Source organism: Rhinichthys klamathensis, unplaced genomic scaffold (genome assembly GCF_029890125.1).
Source record: "Rhinichthys klamathensis goyatoka isolate OS25496 unplaced genomic scaffold, OSU_Roscu_1.1 h1tg000050l_1, whole genome shotgun sequence".
NCBI classification, from domain to species: Eukaryota; Metazoa; Chordata; class Actinopteri; order Cypriniformes; family Leuciscidae; genus Rhinichthys; species Rhinichthys klamathensis.
In genome coordinates this window covers 2,228,449-2,247,498 of record NW_026606596.1, presented here as the reverse complement: position 1 = coordinate 2,247,498, position 19,050 = coordinate 2,228,449, and the positions used below count along the sequence as shown (strand labels likewise).

General features: G+C 41.1%; 1 protein-coding gene across 1 annotated transcript; it reads left to right on the top strand.

Moving 5' to 3' along the window:
• The first annotated feature begins 1,784 nt into the window (after positions 1-1,784).
• On the top strand, positions 1,785-15,716 carry map3k7cl (map3k7 C-terminal like). Its single transcript, XM_056247753.1, has 5 exons — positions 1,785-1,924; positions 2,364-2,445; positions 9,770-9,828; positions 12,258-12,373; positions 15,144-15,716. Exons 2-5 carry the CDS (start codon positions 2,370-2,372, stop codon positions 15,322-15,324), a joined length of 432 nt encoding a protein of 143 aa, XP_056103728.1. The 5' UTR covers positions 1,785-1,924; positions 2,364-2,369; the 3' UTR covers positions 15,325-15,716.
• Positions 15,717-19,050: the final 3,334 nt, after the last annotated feature.

The window sequence follows — 19,050 nt, the reverse complement described above, 5'->3', positions numbered from 1 at the left end:
GCAAGCTATTTAATATTCATTAATCATAAATAATTTTGCGATCAAATTGACTGATAATTTCCCAAAATTTGTGAAGATTTTAATTTATTTATTAAAATACCACATTTACCATATTATGATGTTTATTTGTGGGTGAACTATTCCTTTACACAGTCAAGTATACAGTCAGCAATAAAATAAGTAAATAGGCTAGTAAACACTCAGTAATAAAATAAGAACAGAAACAAATGACTATGACAAATGAATACAACATAAATATATTTTCCATGTTATTGTCATTTGTTTAACATTATAGAGTCTTATATAGTCTAATATTCTGAAATAGGCCTAAATGTACTATTTGATGCTTTTAACATAAACAAATTTAAACGTTATTTTTTTAAAAAATATTTAAATGATTAAAAGTGATATTGATATTGATATATATATATATATATATATATAATACAAAGCATAAGACATTTCTAAATAGTTTTCTGAGCCTTATATTTACGTATTTGTTTATTTTAAATGTTTTATTTTTGATTAAATGAATTCTTTTTTTTATTTATTTTTTTACTTATTTAGATAAATATCTTTATATTTTTTATATTTTCTCTCTGTGTGACTGTTGTTTTAAACAATTTGTAGCTACCTTCAAAGGCAACACATATATTTCAGTTCAATGGTTCACAGTTCAAATATAAATATATAAGAGGTTAAAAAGCATATGATTGAAATAAATAATGTCTTATGGCCAATAAATAATAATTTCATGTTTATTTCTTTTTGTTAAAAACTTTGTGAAAAAAGGAGGGAACTTATTTTTTGTTCCGTGTGGAAAGTATAGTTTGTTGCTATGAGGACGCTGTATGGGTGCACGCGCTAAGATCAGAGAGATGTGCTGCGGCTTACGAGCCTGATGTCTGAAAGCCTCAGAAGATTGTAAAGTTATCCATAAGTTTTGTCGGTGAAGCGTGAAGATGAATACACCTAAGTTTACCCTCTCGGGTTCATGCGGCCAATGAGGTAACGTTATATTTTTATTTACTTGTCATTTATTTGTGTTGTTATGCGACTGTGTTTGTAACAAGCCAAGTAAGATATTTTACATGGCATATACTGTAAATGCTTTATTTCTTAGTTTCCTATGTGATTTCGTTTAATATTGTCTGCAAATATGTCAAGAATTTAAGGTTAGTTTACGTTTTCTGTGTTTATTTATACCAGTTCTGAAAATGTAGCAGTAAAGGAACATGTAAAGACATGTTGGAAGATTCTGTCACCAAATAAATAGCAGCTAACCCAGGAACGACTTAGCCTTTATTAAAACTCGAGGGGAGTAACACAATTGGATGTACACAACTGAATGATTGCACAGATGATTATTGTCAGATGACTATTGTATTATTTAAAAAAAAAAAGCAAAAAGCAACAAAAAAAAAACCTATCGTTCAAAAACACACACAAAAAAAACTACAAATCACAGACCCTAACCATCTTCAAAGGACACAATTACACTGAAAATCAAACCTTTGCATTGTTCTTGTCAATGTGTGGGTCACTCAAAGCTGATTGGAGAAGTGGACATTGTTCTAGTGTAAAGTCATGCCATCTGAGCCATTTAATTGGTGTCCGTCTAACACACACACATACACACACACACACACACACACACACACACACACACACACACATAATCACAGTGCCACTCTGACAGCCTCCTGCTGAAGATCTGTCTTGTCTTTGGCTGTGTTTTGTGAACCTGCTTCTTGCTTCTCAGTTTACACTACGAGGATTATTACTGATTTAATGTGACTTTTTACAGTATAAAAAGGTCAAGAAGATCTACAGGCTTCTCAATGGAGTGTCTTCAGCTTTGTGTCTTTTGCTGAGCAACTTTTTTTTATTAGACAGTTTTCTGTAAATACGTTTCCGTTGTCAGGTAAGGAGTTTTATTGTCTCATATTATCATATGAAACAAATTCAACTTCTTGAGAATCTTCTTTTAGATTTAACAAAGTAAAGTTACAGTAGCCAACAAGTTATGCTTTATAGCCTCTTTATTTCATGACATTAACATTGGACTTGTGTCTTCCTTAATGTTCAGCCATAAAATATAGCATTAGCACATTAAATATAGTATTACTATAAACATACACAAATATGATTTCATAAGAAACACTGTGCAACCAATTCAGAAGTATGATCTCATTTGCTGGCTGCAAGGGGATTTATCTTCAATTGTTTAAGCCCTGATGCAACTTTGGGCACATGATGAAACCGTTTCATGACCCCCTGAAAGGCTGCTGATCTCATACTTCTGAGATTAATCATAAGGTTTAGATCCACCCTTGTTTAATCCAAATCTGCTCTTTTTCTAGGAATAAATGATCACCTCAACTCGACGAGTCTCTGCAGATAAACCTGAAGTACGAATCGCTTTCAGCCTCAACGAATCCTCAGGCAAGGCATCTAATAAGAATATGAAAATGATTGTTTTAGATCATGTGTTTGACACTGTGAATGAGAGACTAAAATAGGGTTGCGTCCCCTCGCTCTGCTCGGTCCGTGCGATGCGTGACTTCTACCAAAATGGCAACAAGTAAAACCTACCTAAAGCCTCTTATGTGGGATCAATTCAACTTTTGCCATCCTTTACAAAGAAACAGGTGGCCCTCTATTTTAGTTGATCTCTGGCATCTTAAAAACAAAATATCTACCTAGCCACAAAGTCAACAGTGCTGTCAAAGTGTTTTACAGCTATTCAGGCAAATGCTTTGTTGGCAGCTGCTGCCTGGGCATTGCAGCATCAGGTTTCTGTTTTAATACCTCACTGCTACATGATTCACTCATTTGCTTTTAGAACACCGGCCTAAATTTAAAAGCATTTAATGCTTCACGCTTCGCCGCTACTTTGCCCTGCGTCCTTTTCCTTCTTTCCCAAAAGTGGAACACAAATAGAACCCAACACATAAACACACTATATTTATCTGTCTTTCCCATAATTCCATACAAACTTGTTTTGAAGCATGTAGACCGTCTCGGGTTACGTATGTAACCCTTGTTCCCTGAGAAAGGGAACGAGACACTGCGTCGGTGACGACACTAGGGGAACGCCCTTCAGCGTAGCGCGTCTGAATTCATGAATGAAATGGAATCCAATCCTATTGGCGTTGCATGATGACGTAGCGAGTGACGGCATACACGGATGTGTACAAAGGCACGCCGGCACAAGCAAAGTCAGCTCTTTGCTATGAAGCAAGTGCTCCAAGCAGGGTGAGGTGTGGCGAACCGACGCAGTGTCTCGTTCCCTTTCTCAGGGAACAAGGGTTACATACGTAACCCGAGACGTTCCCTTTCGAGGGAACTCGAACTGCGTCGGTGACGACACTAGGGGAACGAGATACCCACTATGCCACAACGAACCCCGCTCATCCTAGTGTGAAGCTGTCTTCAGCCACAACTTAGGACGAAAGCACTCGTGCACCGGGTGTAGAGGGAAGATCCAGACTGTAAAACCTCATGAATGTGTGCGGAGTGGCCCAGCCAGCCGCCTCACATATGTCATGGATAGAAACCCCTGAAAGGAGGGCTCTAGAGGACGCCATTCCTCTGGTGGAGTGAGCCCTCACGGCCATAGGTGAAGGCAAATTGCGCACCTGATAGGCCAGGGAAATAGTCTGAACGATCCAGTTGCTGATGGTCTGTTTAGAGGCGGGAAGCCCCTTCTTGGGCGACCCAAAACACACCAGCAATTGATCCGACTTCCGCCATGAGGAAGACCTCTGGATATAACACTGCAGTGCTCTGACAGGGCAGAGCAGATGAAGTCTCCCCTCATCCGCCGTCACATGAGGTGGAGGATGAAATGCCTGCAGAACCATAGGCCGTGCCACATTAGATGGCACCTTGGGCAAATAGCCGGGCCTGGGGTGTAAGATGGCCTTAATGTTGCCTGGAGCAAACTCCAAGCACCCACCGGAAATAGAGAGCGCCTGGAGATCTCCTACCCTCCTCAGAGAAGTAATGGCCAACAAAAAGACCACCTTAAACGAAAGGTTCTTGGCCTCAGCCGACTCCAATGGTTCGAAGGCGGCCTCGGCCAGCCCTTAGAGAACCACTGCCAGGTCCCAAGAGGGAACCCTGGTGCGAGTCGCAGGTCTCATCCTCCAGGCTCCACGGAGGAAACGTACGACCAGGTGATGCCTCCCCAGAGGACCATCACTCAGAGGAGCGTGGAAAGCCGCAATGGCAGCCACATAAACCTTGAGTGTGGACGGGGTAAGCCCGGCAGAAAAGCGGTCTTGGAGAAACTCCAGCACTGAAGCCACTGGGCAGTGAACTGGGTCCAAATTACGCTCTTTGCACCAAATGGAAAATACATTCCACTTAAGGCCGTATAACTTCCTCGTGGAGGGAGCTCTGGAAGTGAGTATAGTTTCAACCACTTCTGCTGACAGGCCGGCTTCTAGGTACTGTGCCCCCTCAGGGGCCAGACCCACAGTTTCCACAGCTCGGGCCGAGGGTGGAGAACTGAGCCCCCCGCCTGAGACAACAGGTCCCTCCTCAGAGGGATCTGCCATGGCGGGCCTGCCAGAAGCAGGATGATGTCTGAGAACCATACTCGGGCCGGCCAAAACGGGGCTACTAATAGTAGGCTGACTCCGTCCTGACGGACCCTCTCCAGAACTGCTGGGAGCAGAGCGACTGGGGGAAAGGCGTACAGACGCAGCCTCGGCCACGTCTGCACAATGGCATCCAACCCCAGCGGGGCTGGATGTGTGAGGGAGAACCACAGTGGACAGTGTGTCGTCTCTCGAGACGCAAATAGGTCCACTTCCACTGGGCCAAACCTCTCGCATATTAACTCCACCACCTCGGGGTGGAGTCTCCAATCCCCGGGCCTCAGCCCCTGCCTCGACAGCATGTCTGCTCCCTGGTTCTGGTCCCCCGGGACATACATCGCCCTGAGAGACGACAGTCTCCGCTGGGACCACAGGAGGATCTGATGCGCCAGTCTGCACAGAGGGCGCGACCTCAGACCCCCCTGATGATTTAAGTAAGATACCACCGACATGTTGTCGGATCTTACTAGGACATGGCGACCATGGAGGTCTGGCAGAAAGCTCCTCAGAGCCCGGAACACCGCCAACATTTCTAGGCAATTTATGTGCCAAGAGGAATGTTGGTCCTGCCAGAGACCTCTCGTAAAACGGCCGTCCATGACCGCGCCCCAGCCCGTGAGGGAGGCGTCTGTCGAAATAGATATCCGGTGACACGACGCTCCCAGCCTGGGACCCTGGGACAAGAACCAAGCCTTCTTCCAAATTGATAGGGAACGAAGGCATCTGCGCGTAACCCTTATCAAGCGGAATGGATTTCCCCTCGGGGAAAACCCCTTGGCTCTTAACCACCACTGCATGGCTCTCATGTGCAGCAGGCCAGAAGGTATTACGCTGGACGCTGCTGCCATTAGACCCAACACTCTCTGAAAGTGTTTGACAGTGACGGCCTGGCCTAGCTTTATCCTGGACACTGAGGTCAGGATAGACTCGATCCGAGCAGGAGACAATTGTGCCTGCATCGTGACTGAGTCCCACACCACTCCCAGGAACGTGGTTCTCTGGGCTGGTGTCAACACGCTCTTCTTCGTGTTGAGTCTCAACCCCAGGCTCTGGATGTGGGCGAGGACGACATCTCGATGCTGAATCGCCAGCTCTCTCGACTGTGCCAGTATTAACCAGTCGTCGATGTAATTGAGCACCCTGATGCCCTCGAGCCTCAGGGGTGCTAGAGCTGCATCCATACACTTGGTAAAGGTGCGAGGGGAGAGTGCTAGGCCGAACGGAAGAACCCGATATTGGTAAGCTTCGCCCCCGAAAGCAAACCTTAGGAACTTCCTGTGAGATGGAAGGATGGAGATGTGGAAGTAGGCGTCTTTTAGATCTATCGTGACAAACCAATCCTCGGATTGGATTTGACTCACGATAATGGGAATAGTGAGCATTTTGAACCTGAATCTCCTCAGAGACCGGTTCAGATGCCTCAGATCTAAAATTGGACCCAACCCTCCATCCTTCTTTGGAACTATGAAGTACCGGCTGTAGAACCCGGACTCTCTGACTAGTGGGGGAACACGCTCTATGGCCCCTTTTTCTAGCAGCGAGTTGACTTCCTGTCCCAACACCAGACCCTGCTCTGGGCGCACTAACGTCCAGACCACCCCGTTGAATTTTGGTGGGCGGACCTGGAACTGCAGTCTGTACCCAATTTCCACAGTGCGCAGGACCCATGGAGAAATATTCGTGAGGTTTTGCCATGCCTCTGCGAAATTCACCAAGGGAACCAGCCCCTCGGGGCTGGTGTCCAGTGTTTTGTGTAAGCCCTTGGCGGCACCCTGAAGCGGAAGACCGGCAGGGGAAAACCGACAACGACCCACAGTGTGCGAGCGCGAACGCTGTCTGACTGCAAGCCTTTGGGGCAGAAAAGACAGCGTGTGCTCGCTGGAAGCTGGCGCGTCCCGATGCGTCAGAGACGGCGGGATACTGACGCCAGCTTCCTGAGGGCCCGACGAGAGAGGGGACCTCGGTCGCTCTCTGGACCTTCCTGGACTGGATGACGGTCCTCAGATCCGTCCTTCCAGAAGGCTGTGGGTGAGAGCGCTGCCCAGAGTCCCAAGCTGCTTGAGGGGGACCTCTAGAAGCAACACTCCCTCTTTGGCCTTGGCGATAGGAGCTAGATGACGGCTGTGGCTGTTTTGACCCTCTAGCAGCCGACTTCCTAGACCTCGACCGGCGAGGGAGATATTGCCTAAATGCTTCACTCTGCTTTTTAGTGTCCTGAAATCTGTCGACGACAGCATTAACCGCCTCGCCGAACAGACCAGAGGTACAAATGGGTGCATCAAGAAGAAAGGCCCTGTCCTTCTCCTTGATGCCAGAGAGATTAAGCCACAGATGCCTCTCCGTGGTTACCAGGGCTGACATGGAGCGGCCGATGGCGCGGGCCGTCTCCTTGGTAACCCGGAGAGACAGGTCTGTGGCTTTACGAAGCTCAGCAATATCTTCCATAGTAGGACCCTCGCCTTGGTCCATGTCCTTTAAGAGGTCGGCCTGGTACGCCTGTAGAATGGCCATCGTGTGCAGGCTCGCACCAGCCCGACCCGCCGCCATATAGGCCCTGCCCACCAACGCAGATGTAGTACGACATGGCTTGGAGGGCAGTGCCGGTGTCTTAAGGGACGATGCAACATCGGGTGAAAGGTAACTGGCTAGAGCTTCCTCAACCCGAGGCATCGTCCCATAACCATTCTCTCTAACCCCCATAATGTCACTATAGTTCAACATCGGGGGGTTAGACAGGCGCGCTGAAAGTGGCCTGTTCCAGGATTTACACAACTCGTTGTGTAAATCCGGGAAGAACGGTAGAGACCGGCGTGGAGGATGTGCGCGATGCTGCAGGAAGCGGTCGTCGAGTTTGCTCCTGACTCGCTCTTCCTGCCTCTCCTGTGGCCAACTAATATGCAGCTTGGCCACAGCCCGCGTCACAACCTCCAAAAGCTCATTATAGCTGGGCGCAGTTTGAGTGTGTGTGTGCTTCATGCAGATCCCCCTCCACAATGCTGAGCACATCTAATTCCTCAGAATCAGACAGCTGCAGCACTGGGTCTGCATCCCGAACGGGAGAAGCCGCGGAGCGGGCTCCCGAACGGGGGATAGGGGAATCTGAGCTTTCAGATGAGGATTGGGAAAGTGCCTCGGCAGTCCCGATCCCCTCTGAAAGCTCCCTTTGCGAGCCCCACGATCTAAGCCGCCGCATTGCCTCGGCAGATGCGGGACCCGAACCGCGGGGAGCGCGCATCTGGCCATCCTCAGAAAATAAAGCCAGACGGGAACGCAGCACTCTCATAGAGAGAGAATCACAGTGGCCACAAGCAGCCCCCTCGAGAGCTGCTTGGGCGTGCTGCACTCCTAAACAAGCCACACACATCTCGTGTGTGTCCCCAGCCGTGATAAAGCGAGGGCATGGGAACACACACTTTTTAAACTGCTCACTCATTTTACAATAAATCAGAACTGAGACAAACAACACCAAATAGGACAAACTGATTTTCACAACACAGAGCGCTTGCTGAATAGCAAAAAGCTGACTTTGCTTGTGCCGGCGTGCCTTTGTACACATCCGTGTATGCCGTCACTCGCTACGTCATCACGCAACGCCAATAGGATTGGATTCGATTTCATTCATGAATTCAGACGCGCTACGCTGAAGGGCGTTCCCCTAGTGTCGTCACCGACGCAGTTCGAGGGAACAACCTTTTGTGTAATTCACAACAGTCGTTAATGAAACCATAAAACGAAAACGATTTTTTTTAGTTTCACTGAAATAAATAAATAAAAATGAACATAACTGTGAAAAACAGAAGCTAAACTAAAATGAATTTTCCTGACTCCAAAACTTAATTAAAAAGGAAACTTACATTTTCAAAATAATAAATAGCTAAATAAATAATAATTATATATATAAAATAATGATAACTGGGAAAAACTGAAGCTAAAATATATTAGAATTAATTTTAATAACCATTTAAATTTAAATCAAAATAAAATATTTTCATGACAAAAAATAACCTAAACTAATAATAATATATAATACACACACACACACACACACACACACACACACACACACACACACACACACACACACATATAATTATGTACAGTACATATCGGGCTTAAACTATAATTAAACTGGCTTTGTGATTAATTTTAGCAGCTATTTTTGTATTTATAGAAGAGAGGGAGAGAGAGTGTGTGTGTGTGTGTGTGTGTGTGTCCCCTAGCCCTATATACTAAATAACTATATAATTAAATTGAACACTAAGTTGCTGCCTTATTTTTTTTTAAGTACAATCAACTTGGATGTTTGTCATTTTAACTTAAATTACTTTTTAACCGACTTAAAAAAATTAGTTGAATTTTGTATAGAAAAGTTGAAAATTGCTTAACTTATTTTGATGATTTAAACTAAAGCAATGTAAAAACATATGTTGTCATAACTTATTGATTATAAATATATATATATATATATATATATATATATAAATAATTATTATTTTATTTTTTTACAGTGAAATTAAAGACTAAATCAAAACAATATGCATTCAAAACAATATGCATTCAATCAGCCAAAATTACATGAAACTGTCATGTTATCCCCACCTGGCCACATTCTGCAGGAATAATGTGCATATCATGTTTCAGATAATACCCTTGCAAATTTCAATGTGTATATATATCTTTTAATTGGCCGTTTGGCTGATGCATGACTGTAAACAGGCCTGTTTTTAGCTGGCTGCATCAGAGGATTCTCGCTTGGACATACTGTAGCTCATAGCTGGCATGGCGGGAATCAGTACAGACAAGCTGTCTGTCAGAGTGCTCGTTACAGACAAGTCAATGCGAACAACATGGGAGATAGTTACTTTCAATCTGTCCGTTTAGGATTTAGACCCCATGGTCGAACAGGTGGTGTTCGAATTTGGCTTTTCGCACTGATCCGGAACCAGTTTCCAGGCGAATAACCATGTGAATGTTTACTCTAAGGAAACTGGACCTAGATCAGTGTAAACAACTAACTGGACATTCTGTGGTGTCATGTGAAGTGTGGTATGATTCGGCTGATTAGATGGATATAGATGTCACCACTAAGGCCTTGGAGTAAAGATCTCAAACATTAGCATTCTCATACTAGACATGTTCATCTGGCTTTCTTTTCCTCTCAGAGTTGAAAGATGCAGAGGATCCCCTTCCATCATTCCCTGACCTTGAGCAGCGCCTGCAGGTAAAGTTATTAATAATCTATTTTGCTGTATGCTTGGAATACAATTACAGAGTCTGCTGCATAGAGAATACAGCTATATCTCACAACTAAAGGTGCACAACTACTGTATTTGATAATAATGGTTTGGGGTCATGGTGTGACTTTTGGCGTAGAAAAAACTGCAGAAACGGCTTAATCCACTGTACTGATATTAATGATAATGTGTGTGTGAGTAAGTAAGTGGTGGGTTTGTGAGGCAGGGTGCAGTGAAATGTTCCTGCATGTAAGATTCATGAGGAAAGAAGCTAAATCAGATAGGAATAGTATCACATCCACCCACAACATTATAAACAACATGGAAATAATATACTGCTGTCTTAAAGGGATAGTTCACCCAAAAATGGAAATTCTGTCATCATTTACTTGCCCTCATGTTGTTTCAAACCGGTATGAATTTCTTTCCTCTGATGAACACTTAAGAAGATATTTTGAAGAATGTCGGTAACCAAACAGTTGTAGGAAACTACTGACTTCCATAGTATATTTTTGCCTACTATGGAAGTCAATTGGGACCATAAACTGTTTAGTTACCCATATTCTTCAAAATATTTTGTGTTCAACAGAGGCAAAAAATTCATACAGGTTTGGAACATGACAGATGACAGAATTGATATTTTTGTGTGAACTATCCTTTTAATAGCGTTCATTGATGTCTATTCCTTGGATGAGGACATTTGTTCCTTCTTATTTTCACATAATGTTACACAATTTATTCGGTTAATTAATTCATGGATCAAACTTTCTCAAAGAGGGAATATTTTAGCAATGCTTTTGTTAGACCACAAGATGGCATCGGTTACTTTTAAAGTTCTCACTACAGTAAACAGGAAATCAATTGAACTTATTTACATTCTTAAAGGTAAGCATGTCATTTTTAATAGTAAAAATAATAATAATTATTTTAATTATTAATTATTAATAAATAAAATAATTGTGCCACTAAAGGGCCTTGTGACACATCGGTTTTAATTTGGGCTGTCAAATGATTAATCGTGATCAATCACATCCAAAATAAAAGTTTTTGTTTACATAATATATGTGGGTGCACTGTGTATAATTATTATATATATATAAATACACACACATGCTTGTATATATTTAAGAAATATTTTCATGTATATACTGTAAATAGATTTATATATAATTTATATTATATATTAATATAAATATTTTATATATAAATAATATTTTTTTCTTAAATATACATGCATGTGTGTGTATTTATATATATACAAAATAATTATACACAGTGCACCCACATATATTATGTAAACACAAACTTTTATTTTGGATGTGATTAATCGTGATTAATCATTTGACAGCCCTAGTTTTAATATACCATTTTTGGTCTTATTTTGGACAATCTATGTATGAAAAATAAATGCTTGTTTCCATAATGTGATAACTTGCTTTTCTTTTTCGGGTGATGTCCTCCAACTTTTCACAGTCCAATCAATTCCCGATGGACAAAATGTCCTGCTGGCCTACAATTTTTTTCCACTGTATATATATATTGTTTTACTCAAATATATGCTACATTACGGAAGTATGGGTTGACAATGCTGTTTCATGCTGACATGAAGGGTTGGGTTTGACATTTCCTCATAACTAGTACATTATTCATACAAACATGCTACAGCTTACATTATGAGGCATGAACTGCACTGAGTAGTGTGTAGATCATAAATCTGTAAGCGCTATCTATCAATCTATTGTTTATCAATCTATAAATATTTTCTTTTTTCATGAAATGATTGTGTTTTCATTCAAATTTGGTTTGTCATTGTTATGATGATATAGGCTATGATGGATTATCAATGCCACGTGGTGTTTAGAATATCAGTGCCGGTCAATGTGACAAGGACTGTTTAAGGAAGATTCCCCATCTGAAACCTGAAATTGTCCTACCTGAAAAAAACAACACACACTGGGTTGCAAACACACAGATACACCCACACACACTTAAGGGGAAAAACTGGGAGAAGTTGAAGCGCTTTGTCGTGTGGATGATATTCTGTAGGACTGTGCCGTGAGTCATTGCGAAAGAAGAAGTTCCTGACACAAAAGGAATTAAAAAAAGTCAAGTGTCTCACTAATGTTTCCACATATTGTGTTCCATCTGTTGATTGAAACCTTCTTGTCAGGCTGTATGACGATTTTGTGTATATTCCAGGATGTAGCAGACAATCCAAATATAACATCACAAAGAAAAGAAAAAATCAAAGTTCCTCAATTTATCCCCAGTCACTCTTGTAGCAAAAGTATACTTTATTTGTCAATTCACTCTTTAAAAAAGAGCAATTGTGGTTTGTACTGAAGTATTAGGAAAAATAAAACGCTTACAGTTTTATGTAAATGTAATAATGTCATTACGTTTCTACCTTTAACAGCCGGTGCTGCCGTGTCGGTCTCTAAAGGAGTCCATAGAAGTGTACAAAGACCACTGCAAGATGGCCAATGAGTTCAACCAGGTGAAACATGAAATCGCCTGGCTGGAAGACAGAAAGTAAGCTTTAAAAATAACTTAAAACACAAGCTCAATACATGAATTCATGATGTTACTGAGATTCAGAGCTGTTAACCAGCCTATTAATGTGCTATTTTTTTCTACAATCAATAAATATATTCTGATACAGTATGTAGCCTATACATATAAACACACATCTTTGTAACTATGAACAGGCAGATCATTGATCAAAGTTGCATTTGTCTGGAGTTTCCTGTGTAATCATGACAAGAGTTGACATACTGTATTGTGGTATACAGGGCTTTTTGTTTTTTAACATTCACATAGCAAGACCACACTTTGATGAAAATGAAAGTGCACTGTAAAGCCTAACAAGTTGAATATACTCCACATTTTAAGATTGCAAACAACACCTTTTTTCTTTTCTTTTTTTCAAACCACCTAGTATAGTAGTATATGTTTTGTAAACATAACTATGAATATGTAATCAGCCTATCATATGGCAGCAATTTGGGGCGATTTTAGGATTTCAGAATTGGGGGGATCAGCCCCCAATGAGGGCATATACATATATATATATATATATATATATATATATATATATATATATATACACTACCGTTCAAAAGTTTGGGGTCGGTACGATTTTAAATACTTTTAAAAGAATTCTCTTCTGCTAACCATGGCTGCGCTTATTTGATTAAAAATACAACAAAAATCAGTTATAGTATTAAATATTATTCCAGTGTAAATCAGCTGTTTTCTGTGTGAATATATAGTAAAGTGTAATTTATTCCTGTGATCAAAGCTGAATTTTCAGCATCACCAGTGTCAGTGTCTTCAGTGTCAAATGATCCTTCACAAATCAGTATAATATGAGGATTTGATGCTCAAGAAACATTTATTATTATTATCAATGTTGAAACAGTTGTTGGTCTGTCAATTGTACAGTTTTTTTTTTGATTCTTTGATGAATAGGAAGTTCAAAAGACTTTTGTAACATTATAAATGTCTTTACTGTCACTTTCGATCAAATTAATTATTCCTTGATAAATAAAAGTATTGATTTCTTTCCTCCAAAAAATAAAAATAAAATTCTCACTGACCCCAAACTTTTGAACGGTAGTGTATATATATATATATATATATATATTGTGCGTGTGTGTGTGTGAATTTATTAAAAAAATATAATAGCACATGAATCAATTTTCCACTTTTATAATTCAAAGTGACATCGAAAACCACAAATGGATTTACTCTAAGGCTAATAAATGCCACAATCACCTTCTGGGTCAATATTTAGTTGAATGAAATAACTCACACGATGTTTCTCTGTCTTTGTCATTTACTCTTATAAGCAGTTTAAATGCAGAGATGCAAACTCATCAGGGGTGAAAAAGGTAAAAGAAAAATATTTTTTAAACATGTAATATTATAAACATTTTTTTTTACCTCTACAGTTGTGCAGTAAAATTCACTTAAAAGAAGATCTACATTTCTCATTTTCATTCATGAAGATAACATGGAAAATAAGGCAGACTAAAAGAGGAGGAGGGACCGAAGCCTGCCACCTTTTTCATGGGAGTTTTAAAGGGGACTGAGGCGATCACAAATTCGTACAGATTACAGTTAATCGCAAATTTTTCAGGGGGGCTGAGTGGACAATTAGGGGGGCTGAGGGCAGCAACTCATCGCATTTAGACATGTAGACATGGTCAAGACGATCTGCTGAAGTTAAAACTGAGCATTAGAATAGGGAAGAAAGGTGATTTAAGTGACTTTGAACCTGACATGGCCTTTGGTGCCAGATGGGCTGGTCTGAGTATTTCAGAAACTGCTGATCTACTGGGATTTTCACGCACAACCATCTCTAGGGTTTACAGAGAATAGTTTGAAAAAGAGAACAGTGAGCGGCAGTTCTGTGGGAAAATACCTTGTTGATGCCAGAGAAGAATGGCCAGACTTGTTCAAACTGATAGAAAGGCAACAGTAACTCAAATAACCACTGGTTACAACCGAGGTCTGCAGAATCTACAAATCATCTCATACTGGTTTCTTGAACATGACAATGAGTTCACTATACTCGAATGACCTCCACAGTCACCAGATCTCAGTCCTATAGAGCACCTTTAGGATGTGTTGGAACAGGAGATTAATCAAGTGGTAATTATATATATATATATTTCTCTTCAGGAGAAAAACACATTAACTTTTTCAGATACACTGAGTTCGGATAAAGTGCCAAACTCAGCTGTTCAGGAATATACTGTAAATCAATCCTGTACATTTTCTGCAGATTTATTACTCATAACCATTCGCTGATGTTCCCTAATGGTATATATACAGTTTGTGTCTGATTCATCCTTGTGTGATTATAGTCACTTTTAACCCTTTTTTCGACATTTTAAACGTGCCTGTCATCACACTACAACCCTGCTCGAACGATTAACTTGGTCGAAAGGGCAAAGCAGAGTGGATCACCTGCTGACTCAGTGTCATTGTGAGCTAGAGAAACATTACAAAGCACAGACAAGTCATCTAGACGTCTGCAGTTCTGTCTATAATAAAAATGTTTTGTTTTTCCCCGGTTTAGATTGTTTCAACCCAGCTACCAAAAGCTATGGTGCCAACAGGTTCACTTCCTATAAAATAGTTTTGGGCATGGAACACTGTAGTCATGTGTGTGACACCCAAGCCACATAATTTGTTATTTTAGCACACACCTTTCATATCATCATTACAGTCATTAAAAAAAGTTATGTAATGAATGGTCATGTATAACGTTTTATTATATATGTGTCATTCTCAGGAAAGAGCTCATGGCTGAGCTGCTAGAGGACGAAAAGGCTTCGATGGAGTTTGTGCAACTGGAGGAGGAATACAGGATTCTTACGGAAGAGAACCAGAACCTGATAACAGCCCACAGCGAGCGAGCGCAGCAGCTCGAGACGCTCCGAGTGGTCAGTCAAAAGAGGCAGGGCTCCTCGTGACCTTTGACACCAATGTGAAAGATCTTTCTCTTCTGGGTCTTTACTACAGCTTATAAACATCTCAGCGTTCCTTCAGTGGTTATGCTCTGAAGCGTAAAACTGATCTTGAATCAGTGTGCTTAGACTGAGACACTTAATCAATGTATATATAATATTTTAAGCTTATATGGGTCCTTTCAAGAGCAGATGGTCTTGTGGCCCAAAGATGAGTTGAGGGATCACCGCACTCATATATTTCTGAATATATACTACTACTTTGTGTGATTTAAGGGTGTGTATGTGGATGCACTCCCCTATATTATACAGTTGAAATTGTATCAGTGTTTTACAATGTAAACTGCTCTGCTGAAAAAGAGTAAATGTTACTCTTCAGTAAAAGTTTTTACTGTTTACTGTCTGTCAGTTGCAAAAAAAGTAATTGAGGATACATTTCTGTTTAGCTATTTGAGTTCAATCAAGGTGATAATAGACGTAGTCACTCAGCAATAGGGAACTTGAGTTTCGAAATGTGATCTGCTCATTTTAGTATTGTGAAACCCTTCAAAAATATCAATGGCTGACACGTCCTACCCCATACAGCTGAAATACCAGCGGTGTATGTATGTCCACAAACCAGTTTAGCAGCATGAAACATTTGCTTCCTCAATATTCAGTGGTATTTTAGTTAGTCTACTCTAGACTTTTGTACTGCCGGTTTCATTTTATTTGTCTGACTGATGATAGAAAATGCCATTTTGTTATTTTTCATACAACAATTTTGAAAATCTGATGTCTAGTATACTGGCATTTATTCATTTAGACCGTGTTTACACACCACATCACATGTTTATATAATTACTGTTGAACTAACCATAACATGTAAGCTGCTCCAGGAAATAGTTAAATACATGTTTTTGAAATTCGTGATTTTAAGCATTATTAATTAATTATTATTTTTGTTACGCACCCTTAGACAAAAGGTCTTTAAAGGGGCAACATTGAGGTCGTGACCAGAAGATGGTGTATTTAAGGTGGCAAGAGACGACACAACAAAGTATTATGAAAGAAAATAAAGTACGGTTTATTGTACTTGAAGTGTAAATGCAAAAGATGGACAATAATAATAATGATGATAAATATATTTGTGGACACCAAGAAAATAAACAAAATATAAACAGATTGAGAGTTCAAAAAAAATAAACAACCCAAGAGAATAAGGACATAAATAGTGACGCCAAATAAAAGAAAGAAACAAAACAAACTCCGACTATCTAGTCCCAACCTCTTACTAACTAATAACAAAAAGAAAAGAAAAGACAGTAATCTTCAGCGCCTAAGCGCCCTCTCTAGCTGTTCTAACTAATAACAAAACATCCATGGGTGGCGTTCACTTCCCTACCTGGGGTTTGTATACATCGAGTTTGCTAAGTGTTGCTTTGTGTACGTCACGTGACATATTACCTGTCCGAATTTCTCTTGGTAACCTCAAAACACGCCATCATGGCAGAACACATTACTCTTAGCAATCTCAGAACACGCCGTCATGGCAAAACACATTACACTTGGTAATCTCAAAACACGCCGTCATGGCAGAACACATTACACTTGGTAATCTCAAAACACGCCGTCATGGCAGAAAGAAAAAACAACAGGACAATATCTGTAACGGAAAATAAACACAAAGGCGGCAAGCAAAGCGACAGAAAAGAAAGCAAGCCGACATGCGTTCCTCTCCCGCTTCCCTTTAAACTCGAGTGTTGAACTTGATAGGCGGCGGGAAGGAGATGACGTCACGATGTAATGATGATTGACATCTCTCCCAGCCAACAGCAGATGAGTGAGGACGCACACCTAAGAAGGTGATAGCAGAGAAAGAGAAACCAAAAGAAAACACATACGCGGAACCACAGGGACGTAACACTCCCACCCTTAAGAGCAAACCTGTTTGTGAAAAACAAGTTAAAACAGACAATATTTTTACACTCTCGAAAGAGCGTCAGCCAAAACATTATCAACACCCTTTTTGTGCTTGATCTCCAAATTATAATTCTGGAGTACTAGAGCCCAGCGCATCAAACGCTGGTTTTGATTGTACATCCTGGATAAAAACACTAGAGGGTTATGATCGGTGAAGACTGTGATAGGAAGACTACTGGAACCGAGGTAAACTTCGAAATGCTGGAGAGCAAGCAAGAGAGCAAGTGCTTCTTTTTCAATGGTAGAATAGTTAAGCTGATGTTTATTAAACTTACGGGAATAATAACTCACAGGATGATCTATACCATGGGTATCCTCCTGAAGAAGAACAGCTCCTGCTCCAACAGCACTGGCATCGACCTCAAGCTTGAAAGTATGCGTACAATCAGGTGCAACGAGAACAGGTGCATTACATAAAAGCATTTTGACACAATCAAAAGCATTCTGACACTCCACAGACCATTTAAAAAGTTTAGATGGACTAAGCAACGAGGTGAGAGGAGTAACAACGGTTGAGAAGTTTTTACAGAAACTGCGGTAATAACCAGCCATACCTAGAAATCTTCGCAACTGTCGTCGAGTGGTAGGGACTGGAAAATCTGCAATAGCGGTAACCTTAGCCTCCACTGGTCGTACCTGGCCTTGTCCAACCTCTTTACCCAGATAAGTGACAGTCGCTCGACCAAACTCACACTTTGCCAAGTTGAGAGTTAAGTTAGCTGCACGTAGACGTTCGAACACAGTTCTCAACAAGCACACATGTTCCTTCCAAGTCACTGAATATAAAACTAAATCATCAAGATACACATTGCAATTCGGTACATCAGCTAAGACGATATTTACAAGACGCTGAAAGGTGGCTGGAGCGTTTCTGAGTCCGAAAGCCATCGCTGTGTATTGGAGGAACTTGTCTGGTGTTACAAATGCTGAGATATCTGACGCTTGTGGAGTAAGTGGTACCTGCCAGTACCCTTTCAGCATATCCAGCTTTGTAACAAAGCGAGCAGACCCAAGATTATCAATACAGTCTTCCATTCGCGGTAACGGATAACTGTCTGGCACCGTTACGGCGTTCACTTTACGGAAATCCGTACAAAATCTATACGTGCCGTCAGGTTTAGGAACGAGAAGACACGGAGAACTCCAGGGACTGCAACTAGGCCTGGCTAAATTATTCTCAAGCAGATAATTCACTTCTTGACGCATAACAGATTTCTTGACTGCATTTATGCGATAAGCATGTTGCTTAATAGGACGAGCATCATTTACAACAATATCATGTTGTAAAACATTTGTTTGTTTAGGAACATCACTAACAGACAGTTAAAATCAGATATTATTTTAACAATGTCAGTTCTCTGGTCAGGAGTTAAATGATTCAGATACGAGTGAAGATCTTTTAAAATCTCGGAATTAGCTAATCTTGCACACTGCTGAGGAGCATTGCGAAGCACGACCCCATCCTCGTCAGCCCCCGAGATATCAACAGGTTTTAACAGATCCACGGCTAATGCGACAGATGAGACAGCGGGCCCTGCAGTCTCCTCTGAAGTTTTCACCTCAGGCATCTCCCTGTCATGGTAAGCTTTTAGCATGTTTATGTGACAAACTCGGGTTTGACGTTTTCTGTCAGGTGTGTAAAGCACATAGTCAGTTTCACTCATTTTCTGTTTCACCACATAAGGACCAAAGAAACGGGCGGACAAAGATGATCCTGGAACAGGTAAAAGCACCAACACTTTATCACCGGCTGAAAACGAACGCGCAACT